Source organism: Stylophora pistillata, chromosome 13, assembly GCF_964205215.1.
Source record: "Stylophora pistillata chromosome 13, jaStyPist1.2, whole genome shotgun sequence".
Lineage (NCBI taxonomy): Eukaryota > Metazoa > Cnidaria > Anthozoa > Scleractinia > Pocilloporidae > Stylophora > Stylophora pistillata.
In genome coordinates, this window is record NC_142531.1 from 18,136,114 (window position 1) to 18,151,702 (window position 15,589).

At 40.2% G+C, this 15,589-nt stretch overlaps 1 protein-coding gene across 1 annotated transcript; it reads right to left on the reverse strand.

Moving 5' to 3' along the window:
• Positions 1–754: 754 nt before the first annotated feature.
• LOC111333512 (ATP-binding cassette sub-family C member 4) lies at positions 755–10,865 on the reverse strand. Its single transcript, XM_088742656.1, has 6 exons — positions 9,390–10,865; positions 8,106–8,488; positions 5,937–7,285; positions 4,783–5,353; positions 4,060–4,196; positions 755–3,445 (listed from the first exon to the last, which is right to left on the reverse strand). The coding sequence occupies exons 1-6, from the start codon at positions 9,921–9,923 to the stop codon at positions 2,577–2,579; spliced, it is 3,843 nt and encodes a 1,280-aa protein (XP_088598782.1). The 5' UTR covers positions 9,924–10,865; the 3' UTR covers positions 755–2,576.
• Positions 10,866–15,589: the final 4,724 nt, after the last annotated feature.

Genomic DNA, 15,589 nt, shown 5'->3' on the forward strand with positions numbered 1-15,589 from the left:
GGACGTGAGGGACAAGACAACGTTTGGTACCACAGTGACTTCATTCTCAGTTCATGCCGAAAACAGACGTGTCCTCCAGCTTACTCAACTACGTAATCGCAAAAGCTTTACAATGTACTGGCTTAAGTACCAACGGGTGTGAGGTTCTGTTATGTCCTTAAAAGTAGAGATAGCAAAGATCTCCAAGTGCAACCGAAATCAGATGTTTACGCGATTGCAAAGGGCAGGATGTTTTGCCAAAAAAAACTCTTTGGGAGTCATTTATGTTGACATGTTCTAATTGGCTATTCACACTTAGGTGAGCTAAAGAATTCGGTTAAAAAAATACATCTACTTTGCCTTTGCCGCCATAACCGTAAATATGCAAATTTTAATCTCGGCTCAGCGCAAAATTCCAACTTCTTCCCTATGATATTTTTATTCATACTAACTAAGAAAAGGTAGCTAGAGGAGTGTTGAAATATATAAATATGTTGTGGTTTTCGGCGAACTTCTAGTACAACCGGTGAACTCACTGCCATGCACACAGGGAAGCTTGCTGGGTCAAAGAGTTTATTAACGATATCAACAATGCAAATGTCAATATCTCATCTCTTCGACTATATACAGATTACACAACCCAACATGGCTCTGATGAATCCCATGCTGTTTACGAATTTCTACTGAACAATGACATTGAAGTCTGGCGACTGACATGGCTTTCTAGCAATCCTATCCAAGTTAATGCGTCAAAAACACAAGTAATGACTTTCAGTAGATTTCAATACAAATACGACTTTAATTCCAGCAATAACAACATCCAGCCTCAAACTACACTTACAATCTTTGGGGTTAGCTTATCTGATAAACTCACTTTCAAGCCTCATATTAATGATATTTTAAAAAAGACCCATCCTAAACAATTGTGGCCGCCTTAGGTCAGCCTTAAGCACCTAGTCCCGAAGCACACCATTGTCAATATATACAAAGCGCACGTGCTGCCACATTTCGAACATTGTAGCCCCAACTTGCTAGGTATTAGTAAAACCCTGAAAAACAGATTGGAGTCAGCCAAAGAGTACGGCTTAAGAACAATCTTAAATTCCGGCGCCAATAGAACTTATGATGATCTGCTTAATTTAGCATCAATGCAATCATTAGAGCAAAGGCGTTGTATATATTCCCTAATTCTTATATTTAGGTCAATTAACGGGATAGTCCCACAATATATATATATAGTTTTTTCAATCCAAAAATGGTGTCAGTGAAGAGCAAGTATCATATAATAGCTCTTTTGTACAGAACAGATACGAGAATTCATATGCTTAAACAACTACACATAAAAATCAATAAATTTTCCCGTAACACAATTGAGGGGAAAAATTTCGGGACTGTGGAACGACCGCGTGATACAGGGTGACCTCTAAATACAGTGCCACTTAATACAAGTTCGACTGTAGATAGATTTGTTTTCCTAAGAAAATTAGCTTGAAAGGGTCTCGAAAACAGTGCCATTTCACGCATCAGTGCTGTTGTCTACAAAATGATGCAAATTTGTAGTGAAATGATTATTGTAAAAGCATTTCGTGGTTTCGCTCTAAGTTTACAGAAGAACAAAGAACGTTTTTTAATTATTTGTCCGCGGATAATAAATCATTATCGAGGAACAGATAATATAACGTCCACGGACAAATTATACTTTATGAACAAACAAATATCTCCTGCTTCTTCTGTAACAATCACTAAACGCTCTCTCATTTTAAACGAACACTTATCCTTGTGAACGCAGATATTAAAAATTGGGGAATGTCTGACTTTTGAGCAGAATTTGAGCATTTTGTCGCTTTGTGGGAAACCTTTCAGCACATTTTTCACAATTTTCCATATGTTAAATGCAATATTTTGTCTTCTGTAATGCTTCGATACAACAGATCGAAGAGATACTAATAATAGTTGTAGCTATACGGTTGATTGGATACAGTTCTGTGATACTGTGTGCCTTAGAAACTATACTTGACTGAAAATAAAGAGTTTTTGTTCGACAAACGTTGTTACACTTTATGGTCACCTCAGTATATTAGAAAGTCGAGAGTTAAGAGGTTGATAAAACTAGGAATATGAAAAAAACCTCCGCTAGAAATAAATAAATAAAAAACCTAATTGCGAGCAACTTTCGAGCCCTATTTCTGAGTTTCAAGCACTTTTTTAAAGAAATCGAGTACTATTCGAGCACTTTTTTTACATGGCTGAAAATGAGTGCAGTTTTTGTTACACGAAAACAAAGTTGTAACACGAGCGCCGACACCCTGTAAAAACTTCGCCTGTCTTGACTTTCTGTGATACACTTTTCATGAAAATTAGTAATTAGCAACACCATGATTTCTCATGCAATTTGGTTAAAGTAAGCATTTGTAAAATTTTCAAAGACAACAAATTGCACTCGCCCTCCTGGGTCGTGCAATTTTTGTCTTCTTTGAAAAATTTACTTGTGATTATTAACATAAAATCGCACTCGAAATCACGTTATTATCTCTTCACTTCTGCAGGACTTGTCAGATTTGACCTGACAATCGATGTCTCTCGCCTAAGAGTGCATCTCAGTTATAGTTCATTATTGAATCAAATTTGTCAAATCCATCAACTTTTCCATCTTTCAAGACCAAAATCTTGTGGCAGTCTCTTATCGTGTTCAAACGGTGAGCTATAGTGATGACAGTGGACTCCTTCAGTTTTTCCCGCACTACATTCCATATCGTCTGCTCTGTGTCTGGGTCTACATGCGCAGTTGGCTCGTCCAAGACGACGATTTTACTTCGTCGTAGCAGCACTCGAGCCATGCAAATTAACTGCCGCTCTCCGACACTGACATTGGCGCCCTGTTCCAGCAGTTCGTGATCAAGCTTGGCTTCAAGTCTCTCGACGAAATCTTTCAGTTGCACATCCTCTAAGGCCTGCCATAATTCAGCGTCTTGAAACTTGTCTAAAATATCGAGATTTTTTCTCAGTGATCCACTAAAAAGAACAGGACTTTGGCCAAGAACCGAGATACCTCGTCGGGCTTGTTGGAGGCCTATCTCTTTAATTGGAACATCGTCGATGATTATCTCTCCGTCAGCATCAGGCATGCGCATAAGAGCTGCTACAAAGGATGACTTCCCAGCTCCTGTGCGGCCGGCAACTCCAATCTTTTCTCCTCCTTTGATGCTAAGATTGATTTTCTTCAGCACTTGAGGTCCCCCGGGATAGTAGGTCAGAGATACATCTCTGAATACAATACTTCCTCTTCGAGGCCAGTCTTTTGGAGGTTGTCGCTCTTCCTGGTATCCAGGCTCCCGGTCAAGTTTGGTGTAGGTTATAACTCGTTCAACTGACGTCATGTAGTTTTCTACTTCAGAGGCTTTTCTAACTGCGTATTGAGTCATGTTCAGAGTTTGGATGACATAAACGAGAGCGAGACCAGCAGAAGCTGAGAAAAACAAGAAATTGGAACTTTAATCCATAAATTCTAGACCAGTCTCACGCTGGCTCGAACCTTCGAGAGAAAATTTAAAAGGCGTTGGTCACTTTGTCTTGTCATAGCGGTCAGTTAATGGGAAATATAGAAACCTTTCTTTTGGATTGTTATATAACAGCTCTTTGTTTTAGTCTTCTTAAGGTTAAGGACCCAAATTTCATTTGTGAATCATATAAGACACGTAAAAGTTTGCTGAGCTCCTAAGCCGCCCGAGTGACCCTCACGTTTCTTTCGTGTCTAAAAACCACCCGCGGTTAGATTTTGAATGCCACATGGGTTTGCGTAACTTTCGGGTACACTACTCTCCCAGCCACTCTCGCGTTTAGATGAGACTATCTTGACGATTAAAAAGTCCTCTTTTGTTTGCTTCATGAAATATTTCCCAAGAACTATCGCGAATCTAAAATGTCCTCACACTCACCTGTACACACCTAACGACTTATGTGAGTGCGCGTATAGTCTCAATTATTTCACTATTCAGTAGTGTATGCTGTGTTAATACACGACTATACAGATTTCTGATAAATAGGAAGACTCAAAAACGTTACTAAGAATCTTGAGCTTACCAGCATCTTGAGATACCAAGACTGCAGCCAGAGCAACTGCACCGACTAACAGGGAAGCGAGAAAATCCAAACGTGTTCCCAGCCATCTGCCGCTGGCCATCACCATAATATATGCCTGATTATGAACATCTTGATATCTGAAGGGATGAATGCTAATCACAGTTAGTTTTAATAGAGGAAACATTTTTGGTTGACTGTCAAAAAAATATGTGTTACATCAGCATTGTATCACTTTTCTCTGTGACTGGTCCAAAAAAACTCGAGCGCACCACTCAAAAAATTTAATCCGTTGCAAAAGCAAAACCAACCGCCCCATTGGTCTCTTCCGTTTTCCTGTACTCAATGCCGTTTCTTTGTTGTTACTTTTAGTTCTCGTTAACTGGATGTGATCTATTCTTTTTGTTCTGATCGGCTTGTTGCGATTACTTGGGTTTTTTGTTCGAAATTAATCTAAAAACGTTCTAAGGAGAATATTTGGGGTAAAATACGGCCCTTTGCCTGATAATAGAATAGAGCCTTCCAACGAATCCCACTCCCCTCCCTTCCCCCCACTACTCTCCAAGAAACTCCCGAAAGGTTCACTTGCTGACCAGTGTCTTGGCACACGTCAGAAAGAAAACAATTTGGTGAATTAAGTTAGATATAGTGTCAATAAGGACTCATTCGTGCTCTGTTGATTAATCATCTCATGCAGTATATCCTGAGTCAATGTCTCCAACGTACCTGTATAGTGCGTCCACAAAATCTGTCTGTCTTCCTCTTGTACGAATCGTGTCCAGTCCAACCAGAGTCTCCGAAAAGTGAGCGAACACTGGGCTGCGGGATATCGACTCTAGCCTCTTTAGTTCTCTGGCCGTTTTCAAGTAATAATTGGAAAGAAAAAAGACCAGCATAGAAATTGGAACAACAATAAAGACGAGCCAAAAATTTGTGGCAACTATAACCAGAATTTGGAAAGAGATCAGCAAGAGCACCTGTATTGCCCACAGGAATGTTTTGGGTAACAACTCATCCACGCAGCCAATATCATTCGAGAAGCGATTTAGGATTCTTCCCACAGGATTAGAATCAAAGAACAGAACAGGTGCTTGTAAAATGGCCACAACCATTTTATCGTGGAGACGCTCGGCGCACTTTAGAGAAAGTAGGAGGAATCCATAAGCCCGAATGATAGTAAATATAAAACACGCGCCAACCAGACAGGCGAAGACAGAAAGAAAAGTCTTGTTTTTCTGATCCTCTTGGACTAGCCTTGCAAGAAAGGAGAGCCACAAGTCCGGGGCAACTATGACGGCTGAAGAAGACATCATCAAGATGAGTTAATTGAAATGTATTTCTGTGAGATCATTTAGTTGAACATCGTAAGATTTATTTGGTCTAGACATTAGCTGCCTGGATTAAATACTATTAAAAGTTTTGCAGGTTGAGGATGTTTCTGTAACTACTGCAGTATGTTAGGATAGATGAATAGGTTAACATGGTATACATTAAAAGAAAACTGCCCTCGGAAGCTTAATACTGATAAGGTAGCCCGCAAAATAGCCCACTTTTTCTCCTGTTTTTCAGCGCAAGCCTGCGCGAGGCAAACGAGAGCGGCTAGACACGTGCTTCTCCAATCGCGCGTGTGTAACCCCTCGCGTTTTCCTCGTCTGTGCCTCACGCTCGTTCTTGTTCTGCAGAAAACTGCTAAAAGTCCCCCTTTTTATGTGTTAAGCAAGGTTTTAATGCAAGTTCATTTACATTTTTTATTTTTAACTCATAATCCTGGATAAATCGATAGTTGTAATGAATGCTTTGCACGTAATAGAAAAAAGATGGCTGTATTTTCTTTAAGGGCCTGACTCAAAGCTAGGAACTCAGTATAACAATAAGTTTACCTTGAGTAATGAGAATTAAAACAACCATTCCAGTTATCATCAAAGGATGAGCTCCACTTCTGAAGTAGTCCCAGTAAAGCTTGGATGTCACAACTCCGATCGTGCGATCCTCCTTTGCTATCTCCAAACTCCTCGCTTCATTAGGCAGGGGATGTATTTTCTGGCATTTTTCTTCATCACCGTGTTTCTCAGTATCCTCCAAGGCAAACGTCTCAGATGATTCTGTTTTGTCCTTTAAAGTTGCTTTGTAGAGCGGGTCAACAGTTGCACTGATGACACCTTTTTCGTGCAGCTCGACAAAGCGTCCCTTCTCTAGGACACGCCCTTTGTACAACACAATTACATCATCGGCATTTTCCATGTGCTGTTGCTGATGAGAAGTTAACAGAACAATTTTATCAGCCAGTAGATTTTTGATGCACTTGTTAAAGATGTGTTGGCCAACTTTGAAATCCACGGCACTTAGTGGGTCATCCAACAGGTAAAAATCTCCGTTAGCATAAACTGCGCGAGCCAAACTTACTCTTGCCTGTTGTCCTCCACTCAGAACCTCGCCGTGTTCTCCAACAACTGTTTGGTCACCATCAGGTAACCGCTGAAAGTCTTCTTTCAGAGCACAGACGTCGATTATTCTTTCGTACCTGAACTCCTCGTAGGGCTGGCCAAACAGAATGTTTTCTTTTACTGTTCCCGAGAACACCCAAGCAGTCTGAGGCAAGTAAATGACATTGCCTCGATAAAAAATCGTCCCACTAGTATCGGAAATTTCACCAGCGATCGCTGAGAGTAAAGTAGACTTACCACTTCCAACCGGCCCGGTGATAACTGTTAAACTCTTTGAAGGTGCAACAAAGTTGATATCCTGAAGAATAAATTCATCTCCACGATGGTTTTTTGCGCAGGTTACATTTGACACGTATAGATCAGTTGGCCCTAGCTCTGTTGCTTTACAAGAGAGTGAGATGTTCTCCATATTTTCGTCTTCTTTTCTCGAGCAGCCGCTACTTTGTTTACTAAAGGTACTCTCGGCCTTTTGTTGGCGTTTCTTACTTTCATCACCCTCCGAGGCTCCCGATAAATTTTCTAAGAGAAGCAATTCTTCGATTCTTTCAAGGGAAACGTACGCGTCATATGTTGTCAGGAAACCATATATCACATTCCTCATGCCACCAAGTTTTAGAAAACCCATAAACGACAGCAGCATAAAAACATTAGCAGGTGTGAGGGTCTGGCCGCTGAGCACCATAGTAATTACTGACACCAGAGTAGCTAATGGCGTTGCACTGTACAACAAGGCATCAAGACTTGACTGAATGGCTGTCCTCTTCGAAATGACGCTGATTTCATTTCTGAAGATAAAAGATCATGGAAAGTTATGTGGGCATTCTCTCGAACCTACGCGTCCCCAGTCTACCCTCTAATAAAAAATGTTAATGAGGTGGGCGCGTGAGAAGTGTACCCTGCCTTCGAAAAATTTCCCATCGTCCTCTTCGTTATAGATGTGCTAGTTTCCTGTGACCCAAGCACCATGTATGAAAATCAAAGGCACCACGGAACACGAGTTTGGCTCATTAAAATATTCTACCAATTATGGTTTAACAATGATTCGTTGAAGGCGAAGTAAATACATTTGAAAATCCCCGAGAAGAACTCGAGGGAACTATTCCGAACTATTTAGTGAGCTTGAGGCGAATGATTGTTTTTAGTATAATTGCTCGGGAGCTTTGGAATTCTGTTGCAAATTCACTCTGTTATTAACACCATTCTGTAAATAAAGAAAACTTTGCGTGTTTTTGATACAATTGTTTTGATTACTTACATCAAGTTAAGGAGCCATTTTCCACTAGAAAACAATTCAATAACAGAAAAAAATTCCTTCCTCGGTACCTTTGAAAAAACGCGAATCAGTCATTTTGAAATGCAGTGCATATTTATAAGCTCAATGGAGCATGAATTTGAGCGAACCAATGTTCAAAAGGTCAAATGCCCGGAAGGTTGCCCGGGCTTGAGCTTCGAGTTGATCCGCGCTTAAATTAGCCAATCATAGCGTGCTTTCTAATTGTGAGATATGATAATTAAGTTTAAAGTAAGTCATACATATATTTACTGCAGCTTACACCACATAGTTGTTGGAGCCAATTCAAGACTAAACATGATCATTTACTTTACCTTCGTATATCTTTTGTTTTTTTCTGATATTCGTCCTCCCACGCCTGCGTTTTGACCGCGCGGATTCCGGAAACTACTTGATTCATTAGAGAGATTCGCTGATCGGACACTGTAGCTGTGCGCAAGCGCAGCTTGGCACTAGCATAGGACAAGACGGCAAAGTATGGAATGAGAATACACAGAAAGAACACACCCGTAGTAGCCTGCCAACCAATCAAAGTGTAGATGAGGAATATTGTTCCTGCATACGAAAGGACAGCAAAAGGTGTCAAGAAAAAAAACTTGACTGTCTCTTCTTCCATTCTCTTAACATCATTAGATATCAGGTCGAATAAGCGTCCTGCAGTGAATTCCAGTAACACCTGCTTGCTGAGAAGAAGCGTCTGAAAGAGAGTGAAGATTTGACATTAAAGAGCAAGTATGTTTCAAAACCTAGAAAGCCTTAGTCTCCTTCACAAAGATAACGATAACCACTTTTCGAGACGAGAATAGTCGAGCTTCTACCGAACTTTTTAAAGTATCTTCAATTGAGTCCTGAATGCGACAACTCAGTCGCAAATTTGAATCTCCCTCAGCAGGGCGGCCATTTACTAGTGAGGTATGAAAGTAACATTCTCCTTTTTTCATCTCAAGGGCAGGATCTACTTGAACACGAAGGAGCTACGCGAAAAGGCAATCTTGATTCAACTAATTATTTCTTGTGATAGCCATAGAGGAAACGTTTTGGGTCAGGCTAAGACCATGGAGAGATATCAGTACATTTCTTAAGAAAACTTTCGGAGGATAAGGTCACTCTTTGAAGGCTCTAAAGCCGTAAGAGTTTACAACTTTGAATATACTTTTACATGATTTAATAAAAGGTTTACAAGGCTCCACACTAACGGTGACCAACTAGCCACAGATTAGTAGAAATTCAGTTTTGGCTGGTGGTTTTCGATTTCCATTAGCCAGTTTGGCTAGTAAACAGAATGAAATTGTCGTAACATCTAAGATATTGCTAGGGCTAATGAATTGAAAAGTTTCGAGCCCTGGTTTATATTTTTTAGAGCATACTTTCCCATTAATTTTAGAGTAAGGCTAAGTTACTGTTTGTTAATTGTTTGTTTGTTGGTGGGTAGGATCACTTGAGTTCTACAATTGCTCGTACAAGCAGCAACTAGTAATCATGTTCAATGATCCTCTCCTTCTGGGTCTCACTATAGCACAAGTTGATTGCAATTGGTTAAAGTTTCTGGAAAAAGTAATTCTAGATGGGATGGATAAAGGCTTATTGATCGTGCTTACCTTGTGGTATACCAGTCCCCTCAGTGCGCTGCCTATTTTGATCCCCAACACTTCACCTCTGTAGTCTTGGTGGTGCATACCAAGACTACCGATCAAACCATTGAGGCATATAGCTAGTGCGCAGGCGTAGATCAGGTAAGTATTCTCTGCCTCAGCTGACATAAGCATTGAAACGAAATACCCGAGAAACAGTGGAAACAGAAGGCGAGAAGTTGTATACAATACATTCCCCGTCAAAATGATGATAACGTCTTTGACAGAAAGCATATCAAACACGCTTCTCCAAAGTTTAGGCCTTTTCCCATGTGTCTTGCAATGATGTTTCTTGCTTTCCCAGCTTGTTCGAAGCTTCTCGGTGACAAAACGGCCAGAGGTCTCGTCTGACAAGGGTAAAAAGTCACTTTGATCCAAAGGTCTCTGACTACCCTCCTTAAGAACTCCGTTCATCCAACGGAAAAAAAGAGCAGATGCAAAACTGACTTCTTGATCGCCGTCATCACTGGAGATCTTGCTGTAGCCGTTTTTTGATTTCATCGCTTGAGATCTACAAAATATTCAGAAACTAATCTTATTCATGACTAGCGTGTTCAACGCAGTGGTCAAACGTCTGCGTATGTATCTCCAGGGTTTTAGAACCAAGTTTTTAAAACATACTCACAAGTCAGTAAGACAGGGTGTTTTTGTAAAACCGTAGGCCTTTTAAAGCAGTAGACCTAGAAAGTCCGGCTTTTAATGTCTTCTGCTTTACGCAAGGCACGTTGTCCCAAAAAGTCCATTACGTACAAAATGATGTGAGTGACTTCTTTGTTCTATGTCCTTAACATCTGAAAGAAGGTTTTCTCGGTTTCCTCCACTGCTCGAAGGAAGGACGTGTCGCATCCACAAAGCATAAACTTCAAACGCTAAGTCGGCGGACACTGAGGCGGCAGCTTTCATTAATATTCCACCCGTCGATTCTGAAGAAGACTTTTAAAACCTCCCTGAGATCTTTTGATTTGAGTTTCTGGATGTCAGCTAAGGACGAAATCTCCATATTTTTGTATTTGAAAACTACTTTTAAGGGAGAACTCGCATTAAAAAGCGCATTCGAACACGAAATATCAGCAGATCAGCTATTTGAAAGTACCACTGGGTCAACCCCAACCTCGTTATCGCGTGTGCACGGTTACTAATCCAATATGGCGCCGGGAACTGTAAAAAGGACCATTAGACAATATATTCTTGAATTATCTTTCTCTTGTGGATCAGGGTACTCATAAATATGTGGGATGCGACACTACCTTATAGCGTCATTATACAACCTCTAGTTTTATTCAATACTACAAAAATTGTGCTATACCAGTGCCACATGCAGTCTTTAGCTGTCTATATCTTAATCTTTCCCATTTTTCCCACACAAAATTTCAAATCAAAATGTCTATCCTTTTATTGCTAAGAAGCAATGTCATCGAAACTGCAAATGGTTCCCGTTATTTCGACGTTAGAAGTGGTCATCAAAAGCGAAAAAGGTACTTTTTTCGAAGCATTGAGAAATGGCGTTTCTCACGTGATTGTGATTGACAAGCCATTGAAAACCCTTCTGATCGGCTGTCAGCCTTTTTCTGTTTGAAATCCTTGAATCGACTCTCGTTTCAGAATCCTCGTTTTAAGATAAACATAGAATTTTTGGAAAGCAACTTTTTAAAATAAGGAGTCTTATTAAAGAAAATAAAACACACAAAGAAGTCAGTCAAACTCCGATGCAAAACTTTCCAGAGGTTAAAAGGCTTTCAGAAAGAAGCGTGCTATTGCTTTGTGCGAAATGTGGGATAACACGGATGAACGGGATTCCTTTGACCAAGATTCCGTAAAGAAGTAGGCTTGTTTTCTTTGTATTTTTTTAATATTCGTTTGAGTAAAGTTTCCTTAATGAGAATTTGTGTGACATTCTTAGGTAGGACCGACGCACGGACGCAAAATAAATTTCTCGCCATGAGTGATGGTTTTAGCTTAAAAATAGTCTTTCTCAAAGAGGTGAGAGTAGACGATGGAACGAAATCTTGTCCGATGCTTTCCATCCAAGATCTTCTAAAAAAATGATAGGGGGAAGTGCGACAAAGATAAAATGTGGCGGAAATTTCAGTCTTTCACTGATTACAGCGCTTATGTTTTTTTAGTTTTTCCGATAATTTCAACTGAGATAAAGTAAATAAAAGACAGTTGTCTTACCTCAAAGAAGGAGTAAAAAAGCTTGGCCACGAAGCATAAAGGCCCGGCCAAACGATAAATGTTGGACAATTCAACATGTTGGTTACATGTTGGATAGTCCAACATGTTGTAAGTTAGGGGGTGGCCAAACGATACCAAACATCCGTTCAACATGTTTGATCAAACATGGGACGCATAGGGTTGTGGGCAAGGATATTTCCCAGCGCACACCACGTTGTAATATCAACGGATGTTTGAAACATGGCGGAGAGGAAAGAGGAATTTAAGCGTTGTTTATCAATGCTATTAGTGCTTGACGAGCTTGAAGAAACCGAGGATAGAGCAAGTAAGCGAGGGAAAACAAGAGAATGGATTCGCAGACGACAAGAGAATGGTTATTTTACCCATATTGTTCGAGAACTGGCCGCCGAAGACACGCCTGCTTATCACCAAATGATAAGAATGACATTCGAGGACTTCACTGTGATATTGCGAGAAATAGAAGTGAATATCACCCCTCGTGAAGTCCCAAAAGGAGGACATAAGGCAATAGGTGCAGCCGAACGATTGACATTGACATTGCGTTTTCTTGCCACGGGAGAAACTTTTAGATCTTCAAGTTTTCAGTTTTGAATCTCCAAGGCTGCAATTTCGTACATAATTAAAGAAGTCTGTCAGGCGATCGAAAAAATGCTTGGACCGAAATTCTAATACATTCTTGTTCAATACGTATTTTCTCAGGTATCAGAGTAGAATTGTCTGGACCTTCTATGTAAAACTTTCATGTGTTGTTTAGTTGAAGGCGTCTTTAACTCCCCTACCCCACGGTATTATATTTAGCGTATTTATTTTTTCACTTTGAGCTCTAAAAGGCTTATCTCAGTCGGGATCATAAAATGGAACTTAGAAGGTTTGAAACCTTGCGGCTTTAAACAAAGGGAAATTTGCAGCTGGAGTAAAACTGCCCACGTCTTGTTATGGACGCACGGCCGTGGCTGCATTTGACAAATTCCCAGCGGTTTAGCGTGGTCTGTACTTTTATCGACAACGACATTCGTCATCACAGTGATCAAAATCGGTTGAGGATTCACGAGGCGCAGCAACAAAACGCAATGTTTGACATACATTAAAAGAAGTGAAACAACTAAAAACAGATTACACCCGACGAGCAAAGGCAGTCACAACCCTTGCGAAATTTGATAGCAAAGTTTCATGCTATTTTATCCGAAGGACGACTTTACATAGAGTATTTACTGTGACTAGAGGTGGTTTAAAGACGCTGTTTCATTCAGTGCCACAAATATAAGACCAAAAATTCATAATATTTAAATATTTCCTCTCAATAAGTCGAGTATGGGCGATATCGAAAGATTGCCCCAATCACTCTATAAGTACTTGGTAAAAAGAAACAGAATAAAATTTCGCCATGTGCTTCTCTAAATGGGATGCAGCTCCCGGCAAAACATTCCTTATTTTGACTTTCATGAGTTCGAGTGCAGACTACTAAAATAAATTTAAAAGCTATCCTACAAAAACAACACTTTTCCCAAGTGATATGCTATACATATATTTTCGAAGGATGCGATTTTCTTTGCAACTTCTACAAATCGTCCTACTTAGCACAAAATTGCTTGATTTGTTGAAACTTAGCAATGTGCTTTATAACAAAGAACAGTACAAAGTTCGCGGCGTTTAAGTCTTTAAATCTTTTTTCCGATCATTTCAATATAAAGTCAAGGCCTAAGGGCCAAGGCCGAAGGCCAAAACTATGAAGGTAAAATATTTTGGCACATTGTTGAACCGCCAAGAAAAGCCGAGATAATCTGATGCTATCCGCACTAAAGGTCCCATGTAAAGAACCAGTGCCCCTCCTCGAGGACTTCAGATAGGGAGTGAAGATCCTCGTACTTAAATTTAAACCTCACAAGGAAGCTGTTAACGTGCCTGAGATCGATGACTAAGCGCAGCTTCCTCCCTTTAGCGACTGACAAGGGGTTAACGCAAAATGGCGGAACACTGTGCTCAATAATGCAACCGTTGGCTAAAAGCTCCGAGATGGCTTGTGTCACAAATCCAGAATGCTGAAAGGCCGATCTATTATTAGCCAAAAAACACGAGGGCGGATATTCCGCGAAAGGAAGCCTGTACCCACGCCTGATGGTGTCAAGCATAAACTCAGGAGCACTCAAGGTACTCTTCCAAAATTCAATGGAGGCGCTCAAACGACCTTTGACACCGCTGCTAGTGCTTTTAACATTAAAGTCGTCGTAACTACCCAAAAAAAAGGAAGAAGAAAATCGAACTAAACTGAATGCTGAAGAACGTCCTCTGAGCTTGAATCCACGTCTAGTCAAGAATGGCGCGAGTCACTCTTTGGCGCAACAGACGGCTTAGAACAGAAGGCGCTCAAATGGCCAAACTCCCCGCATTATAAGATAAACAACGCAAAATCAAAGTTCTGTATGCGATGGCGTTCACAACCCGAAGAATGAATACCAATTAACCTCAGACTTATATACCACTATGTTAACAACGCACCAGCAAATATTCGAATACGTAAAGAAATTTGATATTCTTAAACTCTTAGTAAACATGTAGTTGCCAGTGGTTTCTAGAACGAAGGTTACAGACATAATACATTAAGAGCAGAACAACTAATTACAAGGATCAAATAGCATAGGAAATACGGATAACATAGGATGAAATGTGAAACAAGCGAAGATAGGAGACATTACCTGACGATTTGGGAATACTGCGTAAAGAACTAACGTTGCTCGACTTTGAACTAGCGAAGTCCTTGCAATTTTAATAACGCGCGCGAAAGTGGATCTATTTATACTATTTATGCGCTCGGACTGGGGCGAGGCGTGGGATTGGTTTCTACGCACTTTGTAAATAACTACACGCAAGAGACATACCAGAACGCGTACTTAGCGAGGACCACATTCCATACAGAACGTGCAGAAAACAAAAATCTGCTAAACTTCGTAGCGCAGATATTTAGATAGACCTTGAGTGTTGGTCCGGCCGGGGCTTGAGCCCCCTACCTCCCGCCCATCATTACCGGGGTTCGAATTCTCAATACTCGTTTTTAATGATACAATAGAGACTGATAATGATATATTATAGAACTATTTTAGTTTGTTTGTTAGTTTGAATGGTACAATAGATGATGATAAGGATAATATAAAATTATTTTTGTTTGTTTATTTTTAATGGTACAATAGAGAGGGTCTGGATGGGGTTTATTGTTAAGTGTTATTTGGCCTTTTTTAATGTTTAGTGTTAACATTTGTAAAATTTTAATGTTTAGTGTTTTAAAAAAGTTAACTGTTAAGTGTTAAAAGGTGTTAGAACAGTGATTTCACTCATTAAAGATCAATAAAAGTTTCATAGAGAAGGAAATAATGTTAGAAAAAAAGGACTAAGATTCTTCAAACTTAGCTCTTATGATAAAGGGTGCAAAACTAGAAACAAAAGGAGAAGAGCCTGCGCGGAACTGACCGAACTGGTCAGCGAGCATACTTTGTGCTCATGCGCATAAGTTCTTCAGACATTTTGTGGTCAGTGGTATCTAGCAGACTTCTGTATGCAAAATGGCCGCCACGTCCACATCGGTGGGAGTTGTGGAAGTATTAGTCAGCTTTTATAGATGTGGCGAAGAAAATGCTTTTGAAAGGCATCGAAGCAGAATTCCAATCGGTAAAGAGCAAAGAAATATAACGGATGCAAAGAAGCATTTGATCAACTTTCTTGGTATTTCGCAAATGGCCACCTCATTGGGGATGGGAAATTTCGAGTTGAAACTGTACCGGCTGGCCAGGTATGCCCAGGGGAAAACGAAGAATTTACATATCTTTACGCAACATCAATGGGAAATAGAAGTTCCACTCCTTGTTTTGTTGATGTTATAGACGGAAAAACTTTAGTGTTTAGTATTTTCGAGGCACCCCTATTCAGACCCTCAGAGATAGCAAAGATCTCCAAGTGAAACCGAAATCAGGAGATGTTTA